The 12,972-nt window shown below is 42.8% G+C and overlaps 1 protein-coding gene across 6 annotated transcripts in view; it reads right to left on the bottom strand.

The window, feature by feature from the left end:
• Positions 1 to 346: 346 nt before the first annotated feature.
• Larp4b (La ribonucleoprotein 4B) overlaps positions 347 to 12,972 on the bottom strand; it is a 75,580-nt gene continuing 62,954 nt past the window's right edge. For 5 of the 6 annotated variants that reach the window (XM_085699203.2, XM_085699205.2, XM_048461197.3 and 2 more), the window contains 5 exons: positions 10,215 to 10,260; positions 8,554 to 8,718; positions 6,149 to 6,273; positions 5,947 to 6,055; positions 347 to 4,062 (listed from right to left, as the gene is read on the bottom strand). In XM_085699203.2, coding sequence (XP_085555329.2) covers positions 3,775 to 4,062; positions 5,947 to 6,055; positions 6,149 to 6,273; positions 8,554 to 8,718; positions 10,215 to 10,260 — 733 coding nt within the window. In that variant the 3' untranslated portion in view covers positions 347 to 3,774. The remainder of the gene's footprint in view (positions 4,063 to 5,946; positions 6,056 to 6,148; positions 6,274 to 8,553; positions 8,719 to 10,214; positions 10,261 to 12,972) is intronic. The other variant, XM_085699201.2, reaches the window with a different exon arrangement.

Here is a 12,972-nt window from a genome sequence, read left to right as displayed (position 1 = left end):
ATAAAGGGAATCACGAACCTGGGGAAATAACTCACTGTTGAGAACCCTGGAAGCTGTGTGGTGGTGCACACTGAATCCCAGCGCTGAGTTCCAGACCACCCTGGGCTACACAGCTAGTTTCAAGCCAGTCTCCAAACAAACAAACAAACACCAGAGTGGCTAGAGAGGTGACTCAGCAGTTATGGGCACTTGATCCTTTTCCAGAGGACCTCAACTAGATTTGGGCCCCTGCTTATCATTCTTACGCAGAGTGATGGGAATATAGAGTGAAGCAAGCAAACAAAAAAATATTTAAAAAAAATGTATTCTTGAAGAAAATTTTAATTTAAAAGAATCAAAAGAAAAATTGAACAGTGCCTAAATCTTTTATTTTTCATAACCTACATTTTTCAAATTAGACAGTTTTACACTGAATGACACAAAAGGAAACTTAAATTACCAATAGTTTACATGTAAGCTTGATTCCAGTCTTAATGAAAAGAAGAACAGAAACAGAAACCCTCAGGCAAGCTTCCACGTTACACTCCCGTTCTGGGACTCGCAGCTGTTAGCGCTCCTGGAATCTTCGATTGTCTGTTGCTTTCCGTGTAACAGGCTACAAAGCACACAAACCCACAACTACAGCTCACTGAAGGGGACACAAGGACATGTATGCACCATCAGTCGCCTGCTGTGACACACTGAACCAGTTTTTCAATATCAACTGCAGAAACCCTATTACAGCAATGTAAGACTTTTTTTTTTTTCCTTTTTTTATTTTTATTTTTATTTTTGCCACCCACCAGTGGCAACCAGTGATGCAATGACAAGAAGATCCACAGAGACACCATGACACTGACTACTGAGAGAGGGATCACTTGAAATTCAGGTCTGGTGAAATGGGGCCAGATTCCTATTCCATATTTCCATATGATAATTAAGTATCATCACACAATTTTACAAGTTAAAAATGTCATTGTGACTGGTATCTCTGATTCTACACCTTGAGATACTGAAAGGAATGAGTAAACTTAAAAAATAGATTATGAACCACGTATCACGCTTGCTGTGTGTGACATGGCAAGAGTCTGCATGCACCCGACAGTTTCCTATTTGTGGTAACTCCATTGTTTTCTGAGTGGAGAACCTCAGCCATCAGGAAGCCTCTGCTTTGACATTACGCAGATATTTGGCATATCACCTTTGCTTCCTGAAAAAGAGTGCTATTAAAAAAAAAATCACATCTGAGCAAGGCTTTAGTTCCTGGTGCCAGGCTGTCACTGGCTAAGCAGTGATTAGTGTCCCAACCTTGTGCACATGCCCCCCCTGCCCTTGCATGCGGCCACTGAGCCTTACACTTCCAGCCAGCACAAGACAGCAAGCACCTACAGCTGGCTCTGCCACACATGCTTCCTGCTGCAGTGCTCAGCCTTGGGGAAAGGACTTCTCATTAAAAATCAAGGATCCTCTGCGAGAGCACCCTCGGGGACAAGGGAAGCTGATCTTACTCTGGCCCCTCTTCCAGTAAAGCTGTGATGTGAAGGACCTGGGGCCTCAGGTTTGCCTTTCCAGATAGACAGTATCTGCTAGTGTGGGTTCAAAAGGCTGGTTGTTTCTTCTTCTTCGTCAGTGATCTGACATCTACAAGGAAACCCATCCTATGTTCCTTTCACAGGCATTTGAAACAGCACTGCGTATACTCCTACGTAACCGAGTGACAGTTGCTCTGAAGGAAATGGTCACATGCATCAGGCATCTTTGCCTCTGACAGGATAAATCACTTAGCAAAGTATGATTTTAATTAGTACATTTATGTTTTTTACTTTCATCGGGAGATCCTGCCAGTCTCTGCTCTCCATACTCTCCTTCAAAACCTTTAAACATCAGATATGATCAGTACGCACTTACATACTTTTTAAGAGTATGAAAACATCCAAAGGCTTTTAATAAGACTTTCCATTTCCCTTTTGCAGCAAAGAGGCAAAATCAGTTCAACACACCAGTATAAGGGGAAAAGAAAAACCTTAACAAATTAAAATAATACTCAAACCACAACATTTAGCTTATCTACATCCAGCTCAACAGTAACATTTATAATATATCAATAATTTTTATCAGATTCTTCTTTGTAGGGTACCTTTCTCATATGCTCTGATTATTTACACTGTACAGGCAGAGCACACTCCCAAGTGCACAGACTTAACACAGTAGCAACTATTTGCACTTACAGGATTTTTCAACAGTCTGAAAAAAGATCACTTGTTGAAGCTCTGTAAGGTATGTTACAAAAACCACTGGAGTTCTTGTACAACAGTATGCGTACTCAGCAAAATCACCACCAGGAGATCGATCCGCACAGCAACTGAGTAACCGATCCACTCCCACCAACCCAGGGCCGTCTCCGCGAGCTCTAAGCTGTCTTATACAAAAGTTAAGGCAAAGTCATTTTCAAGTTTAAATAAAATTCAAGTCTTTAAATATTGGATGGAAATCATTTTTTTCCTTAAAAAAAAAAAAAGAAAAAAACAAAACAAAACAACCTTCAGTCTTATTAAATAGCATTTTGTGGAATAAGCTGTATGGTTACACTTAGCAGAAAATATTTTAATGTCTGCTGTTTAGAATACTTAAAGAAAAATTTTAGGCATTTTAAAACAAAATAATTTATCTGTAACTTTATTATAAACTTGCTAACTTTACTGCACTCTTGTTCTTCACAAGTGCAGCACTTCTTAGAAAGAATCAACAAGACCCTCGTCTTGGAGGTCAAAAGAGCAGGATTCTGTCCTCCACTAGTCAGAGGGGAGACCACAAACACCACTCTCTCACGGCTAGGTACTTCTAAATTCATGTGCCGATGCAGAGGTACAGGAAGACATCCACACAGAGCTGGTTAAGACATGACGCTCCAGCGAGAATGTGTGGGGGAACACGAACAGAGCAGGCACTCGAGGCTGGAAGCCAGGCAGCCTGCTCACAGGGACCAAAACATCATGGTACAACTTCATGGTACGATGTCAGTGGGCAACAGAGATTCTAGTTTCATCTAGGTGCTATTCACAATGTGCTTTGAATTTATTTTACATAATAGCCACTTGGAACTGGAGTGAGAAGCTGGTTACTTGCTCGCAGGACATCAAAACTCAAAGGTTCAGGTCTTCCTAGGGTGCTCTTTGCAGGTTCATTCTGCTCACTAGGCCAAAAAGAACTGTATATACATATGTATCTTTTTAAAGCTAGAATTTCCTGTTAAGTAACGGTTTAGATGAAAACACAGCTCCTGTGCCAGTATGTCAGTGCCCTGACATTGCCAGTCCCTTGCTCTGTGAGGCCAAGGCTGCCCCTGTTTGCGCCATCAGCCCTCATCTATCTGTTGGGGACACCCTACCCATTTGCACTTGCAGACCAGTTGTTAAAAAAAAAAAAAATGAAGTAGCGTAGTTCCCTTAATTTAGAAAAACTCATATATAGCTTGCATTCAGAGCCACGTGGAGGCTTAATAAAAAATATCCATTTGTTAGGATAAATACATTTTCTATCCTGAAAAACAGACTTCTGCGTCACCTCCAGTTAAGCACCAACCTAAAATAAGGTTTATATTATATAATTAAATCCTGAAAAATAGATTCTTTTTTTAAGAGGGGAAATCCAACTCACAGAAGGAAAATAACTTGCAGGCATCCCATGGGCCTCACAGACACTGCAAGCTCCTAACCAGCGGCTCATTCCGTACTGAGTGGGAGAGCTTCGTTTGTGGTGAATACAGCTCTTCCAGACCCTCCCAGCATCCAGCTTTCACTGAGGAGACTTTGGGGGAGTGTTCTGTTCCCTGTTCAGACGCTTCCCAGCAGCTGGAGGTGAAGGTCGGCGCCCAGGCTGCCTCCTCTGATCTTTGGGGGCCCCAGGAGTGGACTTGAGGGCAGGGGGCTCTCTGTATCTCTCCACAGGTTCAGCAAGCTTCTTCTCCTCCTTCCCACAGGCGACAGTGTTTGGCTTTTGTTCTCTTGGGGGTTGTGATGGGGAAGAAGGAGGCTCTTTACTCGTTCTCTGACAAATCTCTGCATAACTGGGCTTCCGCAATTCCTGGAAACACAAAATGTAGGATTATGGGTACAAAACAGCAGGGATGACAGTTCCTTCAGAGATGAGCAACATAAAATCAAATTTTAGTTTTTAGTAAAATTCCATCTTCCTTGGTATTTTTACTTTTAAAACGTTCACAAAATTCATTACTGTTGCCATGCCCATGGCAGCTGAAATGACCACCATCAAAGCTCTTGCCACTAGAGCTGTGGACAAGTACATAGGATCAGGAAATCTCACTATGACAAAGCAAATTGTGGTAGTTTGAATGTAGCTGGCCCCCATAAGTTCATAGGGAGTGGCACTACTAGGAGGTCTAGCCTTGTTGGAGGAAGTGCGTCACTATGGGAACAGGCTCTGAGGTCTCCTATGCTCAAGCTTCGCCTAGATCAGTTCATTTCCTGTTACCTTCAGATCAACATGTAGGACTCTTAGCTCCTTTTCTAGCACCAGTCTGCCTGCACACTGCCATGTTCTGCCATGGTGAGAATACACTGAACTGTAAGCCATTCAGTTAAATGTTTTCCTTTATCAGAGTTGCCATAGTCATGATGTCTTCTTCACAGCAACAGAAACCCTAGCTAAGACACAGCTGTCAGTCCAGTTCTAGGACTTGATGACTGTGTCAGTGTGGGGCTGGAGTCTGCACTGCAGAGTCTGAAATTACTCCAGAAGGGAGAGGAGTCTGAACCATGAATGGATTTCCTTGAGTTATGTTAATTTTGGCTTTTTGTTTGTTTGTTTAGGTTCTATAAAGCTAAATTTGTTAAAAGAAATACTTTAAAAACATACATTCATTTTTCTAAGATTTTTTGGATAAAGAGTTTGGTTTTTTTAAACTAAAAAAGCATGGATACTTTTGGTTAAAATGAAACAAATCACCCCCTTTCCTTGCAGTGCACTTTCCCTACCAAAACACACAGAGCTGCTGTCTAAAATGGCTAACAGACACAAAGGTCCAGCAAGGAAATGGTGAGAAAACTCTGCCCCCAGCATGAAGCCTTAAGGCATTCTTGAGAAATATGGTGGCCTAAGAGTCTCAAGGAGGGAAAATAGGCACAAACCCTGCTTTTCCCTTGACCCAAGACGGGACATCTGCAAGTGCTCTGCTTACACAGGGAATGAGCTGCGATGGTGACAGGGTGGTCCTGTCAATCTTTTTCATTCATTTATTGAAGTAGTATCTTATGTAGTGCAGGCTAGCCACAGTATGTGAGATGGGCTTTAACTCTTGATCCTCGGCTTCCACTTCCTGAGATATAGTCTTACTAGATAGCCCTAGCTGGTCCCCTTACACAGAGCTTGTGGAAATTCCATCTTCCTGCTTCTGCCTCCCAAGTCTTGGGATTACTGGTGTGTGCCTTCAAACCTAATGCAATTTTAACTTAAAGATTTACCTCAACACCAAGCCGAGAAGATGCAAATCTGAATAAGAGATGCTAGATCATCAAGGACAGAGACTACTAGATCTGAGGACTCACTGCCTCACTATGTATCCCTGGCTGGCCGCAACTTCCTATGTAAAACTTGCAGTTACCGTCCTGCTTTGTCTCCCAAGCATTGGAATACATGGCAGAAACACGGGGATGTGAACAGGGCAAGAGGGCACCAAGTTGCTCTTTTTAGTCATTCTGCTTAACTATTTTTCATACATATGACATATACAGTAAATGGAGAAATGACTGAATTCCACACAGGACAGAGCTGGAGCCTTGTTATTATCTGAGAAATCCCATACTAAAACAGAAAGGCTCAGTGACATGGTACAGAGAAATGGGGGCACACACAAATGAAAATCAATCAAATTAGGATGACTAAAGATAAAGCCGAGGCAGGATGTACACAGAACGCCCAGGTGCTGTGCGCGGCAGGTGAAGAACTTACTGTTGCTGCTCCATTCACCTGCACTGATTTGCACGCGGTTGCAGTAGGGGTAGAAGGGAGTCTGTCCACACTGTGGGAGTCCCTCTGCTTTTCTGCCACCTTGGGATCCCTGTGAAAATGCCAGCTGGTTTAACAATCACACGTAACATAACAGGTCACCCCACTTGTACATGGCAGAGGCTGGTAGAACACTAATACTTACTCAGGTAAATGGACTGGAGACGGGGAACGTTCAAATGCTGCTGCCACAGCACAGGGCGCTGGCACGGAAGGCTCTCTGGGGACCACCGCAGGAACAGTGTTGGTGCTTGCATCTGCACTGAGGTTCTGAAAAATCATTAAGTAGCAGTTTACGAGTTGTCTGATCTTTGCCTAAGGAGTTGAATCTAACCATTAAAACCATGGCGATCTCCAACCCATCTGGACAGCCTCCTTCCCAACCCCTGACTGACTGATACTGAATGGTGTCTTCACCATTGAAGCCAACAGAACCAGTGGTATCCTACCAACAAACTCTCAAGCCACAGCAGAAAGACATAGGAGAAGAAGCCCCCAACAAACATAACAACTACATTTTGAGATTGTTATCTGCTGGACCGCACTCAGCCTTCTTGTTCTCAGCAAATGAATGGTAATTATCTGTAAATACTTGTCTTCTTAAGTGCACAGTTTCCAAACATACCTTACTCATCTGACATCTCAGGGCTCCCCATAGCAGGGACAAAATTACCAAGACAGTACACTATGATTCACTCTTGTCACTAGCACAAAACAAAAACTGACACAGATATCCACACCTACATAGATCTGAGTGCCTGGTGATAGGCTGAAGACCCACAGGAGCTCTCAGCTGAACTACAAACCGCCCATAGAAGCAGGTGTACAAACCTGCTTTACCCAACTTAACAGGCAAGGTCACTAAGCTAAGACCTGAGAGAATGAGAAATTATTCCATCAACAACTTTCTCAGTACAGCCATAATTCATACAAGTTTACTCTTGGTATGCCATTAACCCAGTATGCGATTTTAGGGCAAATAAATGATTGGTTATAAGTTTAAATATAAAAAGATAAAATTTACTAACTGCCTTTCTTTTCAAAGTAGATCAGTTCAAAGGTAAAATAAAGTAGCTGAAGTGTAGCTTGGGGAGAATGGCACAGTTTAGACCCCTGTTTGGGGATGGGGTGGGGAGTTAACCAGAGACTGAGATTCTGCTGGGTCAAGGACCAGAGGTTCTTATGACTGCTCAAATGAAAGGAAACACAGGACAGCCAATGACTTCCTATTTGTAACAGCATGTTCAGATCCAACATATGTTCAACTCTGCCTCTATGTAAACACAGACACATACGACACACTTCACAAAGAGTCACAATCCTATGTCAAGTCCTGGTACATTCTTGCAGATGCACCATTCCTAGCAGCAGTGTAGACTGTGTAACTCGGCCACAGCCTCTCAGAAAGCAGTAATTCTTTAAGAAAGGCTTTGCACAGGAACTCAAGTACATCCAAAGAAGCGACTGCCTGTGAAGCTGGGGAAGCCTGCCAGGATCCTTTCACCAATCATTCAAGGAGACCATAACTTGAAAACAAGACTTCATAACCATTAAAATGCATAATTCTCTATTTTATAGGGCAATTGGAAATTACTAATGTGGACGTTAAGATTTTAAGACAGCTCAATGCGACACTTACTAGATAATATAGAAGAATCTTGGAAAACATAGTTTCCATGGCTAAAAAGAGCAGCCATGCTCTTTTAGGTGGCTAAAAAATTACCACCTCTCAACACGAAAAGGTCTAAACTCTTTACCTGACCTTAGTCTCAAGATACTGTACACAGCAAAGTCATCCACCCTAACTACTGTGGCTCTGAACTTGTCTGTGGCGTGGTGCCCCGGCACCTCAAGGCGGATGTACAGCCTCAGCTGTCAACTGCAGCAGAAGGAATACCTGGACCTGGACCAGGACCACTCTACAAGTCCACCCCTACCCCAGCACTTAGTCACACTGTAGTAACTAGGCAGAAAGTCATTTCTCTGCATGTCCCATGGTCTTTAAATACTGATGCTGGCAGGGGAACAAATCCCACTTCCAACCTGCGTAGCTAACAAAGTGTATTGCAGGAACCCTGGAGAGGAATTTCTCTGAACTTTAGTAGTTCAGCTAAGACTAGCAGCGATGACTACCACAGTGAACCAAACCTTGTCGTAGCCTAGAGTTTGCCTGAAATCACCAGACTACAACAAAGTGACTCTAAGCTTCTTGCTACTTACACTATGTAGATTTCCAAAAGCTGTCTTATTTCTGGTATAATTCAGATTCTTGTGTCTCATTCTGTGTTTTGTGAAACAAAAGAGCTTAAACGTCAACAACAAAAATTAATCTAAGCATCTGTACAGCACAGGTCCACAGTAGCCTCAGCAGGAGAAGGGCGGCTTGACCCTGGCTCCAGCACCACGTGACCAACGCAAATCACCCAGACCTCACACCTCCCTCAATTATTTTCTCCTTTTAATGTGTGTGAAGAGCCTGAGCCAGGTCCCTGCACAAAGTCAGTGCTCAGAAAACGTCGGCACATGTTACGGCTGTGATGCATAGCTTACTCTTTCTTTAGGAGATCCTACGATCAAGCTGGAAAGTCTGTTTTCAAACAAGTCCTCTGCCTTCAAATTGCCTGCAGCTCCAGGTAACGGGGGGAAGTTGGACAGACCCAGTTCGAAGCTCGGTGATGGAGGCTTTGGTGGTGTTGGAGACTGAGTCTGACTGCTCTGCAACACAAGGACACCAGAAAGTCACACAGTGTGGAGACAAGGGCAGCACAGAAGCGCGGCAAAGGATCTTCCAGCTCTCATCTGTGTGAAACATCTATAAATGTTGCACAAGTCATTTCTAGGTTCACCGAACTTGAAGTTTAGGCCAATAGGATAAAATGTGAATAGACTCCAGGAAAAAGGAATGTCAGAGTTCAAATGCAAGCAGTGGGCCACTGAGAGAATTCAGTGGGTCAAGATGCCTGCTGCCAGGCCTGAGGACCTAAATTTAATCCCCTGGGATCCACATGGTGGAAAGAAAAAAACTCACTCCCACAAGTTGTTCTTTGAACTTTATATATATACACACACACTCTCTCTTTCACACACATTCACTCGCACACACATAATATTAAAACATTCAAATGTAAGCAGATTAAAAATGAAATGTATCTAAGGCGACTAAGCTGGAAATCTTTCAGCTGAAGTTTACCTGGTTTACACCCTCACAGCTGCTCTCACAGTAGCTGTCCTGGTAATCAGACCAAATGGGATCTTGCAGAATTTCTTTAAAGTAATAGCCCTTACCACATTTAATAACGGCGCCCAAATGTAAAAGTAGTAACACTAGGAAGTCAGGTAAGACAGAGACAGAGTGCTTTCTGTTGAGAAAAAGGTGATCATTTTCAAATAAAGGAAAGGAACCCACATCCCAAGATACAAACGAAGCCTCTGCTCACAGTGCCACAAAGGGAGACAAGCTTATGCTAGTCTGGCTTCTGCACTTCATACTTCTGAAGCTATAAACTCTGTATGTGGTAAGATGCCTCCTATTAGCATCTACTCTGAGTCTTAGATGTTTCCCAGTGGATTGGCGGGAGGTCCTGCTTAAAATCCCACTATAGTAATCCACAGTACAGTCACGTGGAGACTGTACAATGTATAAAAGTGAGGTCTTATCTGCACCTGTTCGCAGGACTTCCATTGTCACAATCCTTCCTTCTTTAGGCCCAAAATATCAGTACCTTAAAGACATCACCTTAAAGTTTTGTGCAATGTTCCTTCTCCTATCTTAGCCTTAATCCACTGAATTAACGCTCATGCTTGCTTACGATTAGATTTAAATGTCTTGTAAAAATAAGCATTTGGTGCTAGAGATGGTTCAGTGAACAAGGTTGCTTGCTTTGTGAACAAAAGGACACAAGTTCAAATTCCTAGCACTCAAGTAAAAAAATAAACATGGCAATGTGTCTGGAACCCCAGCATTGATGGGTAGAGACAGGATGATCAAAGGAGCTCACTGGCAGCCAGCCTACGTGAAACAGTGGGATTCAGTGCTCTAAGAGACGACAAGCTGCAGGCTGAGACACCTGAAGTCTCCTTCTGGCTCTTATGTTATCTAAGTGTATGGGTTCACATGAGTGCACACAGCACACACACAGAAAACATGCGCGGGCGAGCATACATACACACACACACACACACACACACACACAACTTTATTATGTACTCACTGTAAACTTCTCTTCTCTTTTTTTCCGATAACCAAAGGAATTTTTCCTAGTAGAAAGCAAAAAGGCCATTATTTTTCTCCTTACTTAGAAAATTTGCCAAGCTTATGCTTGTTCACATATTCAACAGTATGCACCAATTCAGTCAGTCTTTAATATTTTTAATGTTTCATGAATAAACTGATTCTAAAAGTCAACTTTAAAAGGACAATCAAAACCCAGGCACCGTAGTACATGCCCACAAGCTCTAGTATTGGGGAGGCTGAGGCAGGAAGATGACAAGCGTATGGTCAGCCTGCATTAGAGCATTTAACAAGATGGTTTTATTGTCTTAAACAAAGTATTAACAAAAATTCAGATATTCAGACAGATAATAGAAAAATAATTCTAAAACTTATCTACTGGCTACTTAGAATTTTTAAGATTCGAATGTTTAAATGTCCCTTCAGCTGGAATGATAAGATATATATATATACATATATATACACACACACATATATATATACAAAATCTGACATCAGATAATAGGTGAGCAAGTTAAAACATGAGTAAAAAAACTATGTTATCCCTTACTGCAAAAGCCACATAAGAACCTCTAAACCCTGAGAGGTCCCTAAACCCAGGCTTGCCTTCCTTATCAACAGCAGCCAGACCTGGGGCAGCAAGGCTGGGGGGCTGTGCCCTGCAGCACTGACTACAGTGAGCACAGAATCAGTATTTACAACATCCTGGATAGATCTATGTGGTCTAACAAGCCATACATGAATCTCAACATGCAATTTCATTTTGTTTATCCTTTCTATCATTTTAATTGAAGAGATTCCCCAAAAGCTATGCATTATATAAACTTAAAATGAATTTGAACATTATTAATTACTTGTAGAAAATTTTAAAAAATGCCTTGGCTTAAAGTGTTCCTATTAGAAGAGGTTTGAGGGAAGCTCTATAGACCCTCTGGTTTGTAGCCTCTAGGATACAATCCTTTTTTAATCTGGAGGGGAGCCAGGCTGTCTCTGGTGGAAAACTGACTCCTGCTGAGCTAGCCTAGTAGGGACCTTTTGGAACAGGCCCCTCAGTCCCATAATGACCAGGCCTCTGGGCACACGGGTGAGAGAGGTGACAAGTCCTGGTACAGCACAGGCACTGTCTTAAGACACCAGGCAGGCTCCACTTCAGGTATCTGTCCATCAATACCAACACCATTTGACAACAGTGTCTCCCTGTCAGTGGAGTCCACAGAATGCATGACTGCCCCGATAGCACCTCGACAGCCCACTAGGAGCCTACAGGTGCAGTAATCCTATGTAGTGATAAGACGTCCTGGAACATGCTATCAGTGCCCCTCCTTCGACTGCAGAGTGAAGACAGCCAAAGGACTGCTGCTCACAGTGTATGATCTGTTGTAGCAGAGACACGGTTTTAGTACCGTACAGTTTGCACCTGGGATACTGGGAACCCATGTTTTGGACCCCACAAGGGGATACTTCTGCTTTGTGATCTAAGTCAGGTTCAAACGACAAAGTTAAGATCGCTACCTGGCATTTGGGGCTTTTCACTATACTGACCTTGGCACGCAGAAAAGTAGCAGATACGTGACTGAAGCCTTGAAGGTTCTATAGCAACCTCTTAGTGTTTCAGACCAACAGAAAAAGTTGATGGGAAACAGACCCTCAAGGAAAAGCAATGGAAGAGGAAATGTGAACTCTGCCGAAGATCAGGTCCTTCAGGAAGAAGGAACTAAATCGCCCCTCCTGTTTCTAAATAGGCTCTCTGGACACGGGCCATGTGCTGCAGAGAGGAAGTTACACACCAAGCCTGGTTTCACCAATCCATGGTTCAGAAACAAGAACTGAAAGCTATACATGTTCATGGTTCAACATGAGCACACTCCTGTGTTAGCCAAGTGAGGTGCTCCAAGTCCTTACTGCAAGTCCTTACACAGATTAAGTGGAAACATGACTCCTTTGTTGAGAAGACAGTGAGAGTCTCCATTAGGATAAAGTCTGGTCTTCCTGGTAAGAACATAAACCTGTTCCAGTGGCTTCCTGGAAGCCTAGACACTGCTGGGAGACTGACAGTGACTGTCACCAAAGAGAGGCGGGCTAACAAGACACGATCTTTTCTCAGTCCTACCTTTTAATTTCATTTTTTAAATTGGCTGGGATTCTGCAAACTCTGCTTTTCCTCTGACAGGAGGCTTTGTTAAGCTTTTATTAACCAGGGTTAAAAGGACATATGAACTCACCCTTCAGCTTACACTCTTTACACTGCGCCCGTTGAACCCAGGAGGTTATCTGGCCCAGGCTCCCTACTCTTAAGATTAAGCTTTTAAGAATCCAAACATGACTCTTGGGTTTGTAGCTGATTCCTGATGTCACTAACTCTAGTTATTACCGAATAGCACTAGTGTTATTCAATGCTCCCCCTTTGAGTTCTCAGTTTCCAATAACCGATTTGGTATAAAAATGGCTGGTTAAGATCTACTAAGCCATGGTGCCTGTAGCCCGTTTCAGAACCTACCACAGCCTCAAAGATGTTGGCGCCATTTGAAACAGGAATTGCAGCTTCGAAATTCTTCAAATTAAACTTTCCAAGTGCACTAAAAGCAAAGAGATTTTCTCCCTCTTTTTCTACTAGTCCTTCATAGCTTTTATAAGAGGCAGCCCCAGTCAAACAAACATTTCCACAATACTGAAAAGGATTACACAGTGGCTTACAAGTGTCTAAATGAAGAGTCATATGTCTTTCTCTTTAAAATCTA

The sequence above is a fragment of the Myodes glareolus genome, chromosome 14, assembly GCF_982192425.1.
Source record: "Myodes glareolus chromosome 14, mMyoGla1.1, whole genome shotgun sequence".
Taxonomy (NCBI): Eukaryota; Metazoa; Chordata; class Mammalia; order Rodentia; family Cricetidae; genus Myodes; species Myodes glareolus.
The sequence above is the reverse complement of the archived record's forward strand: the minus strand, read 5'-3'. Positions and strand labels throughout refer to the sequence as shown.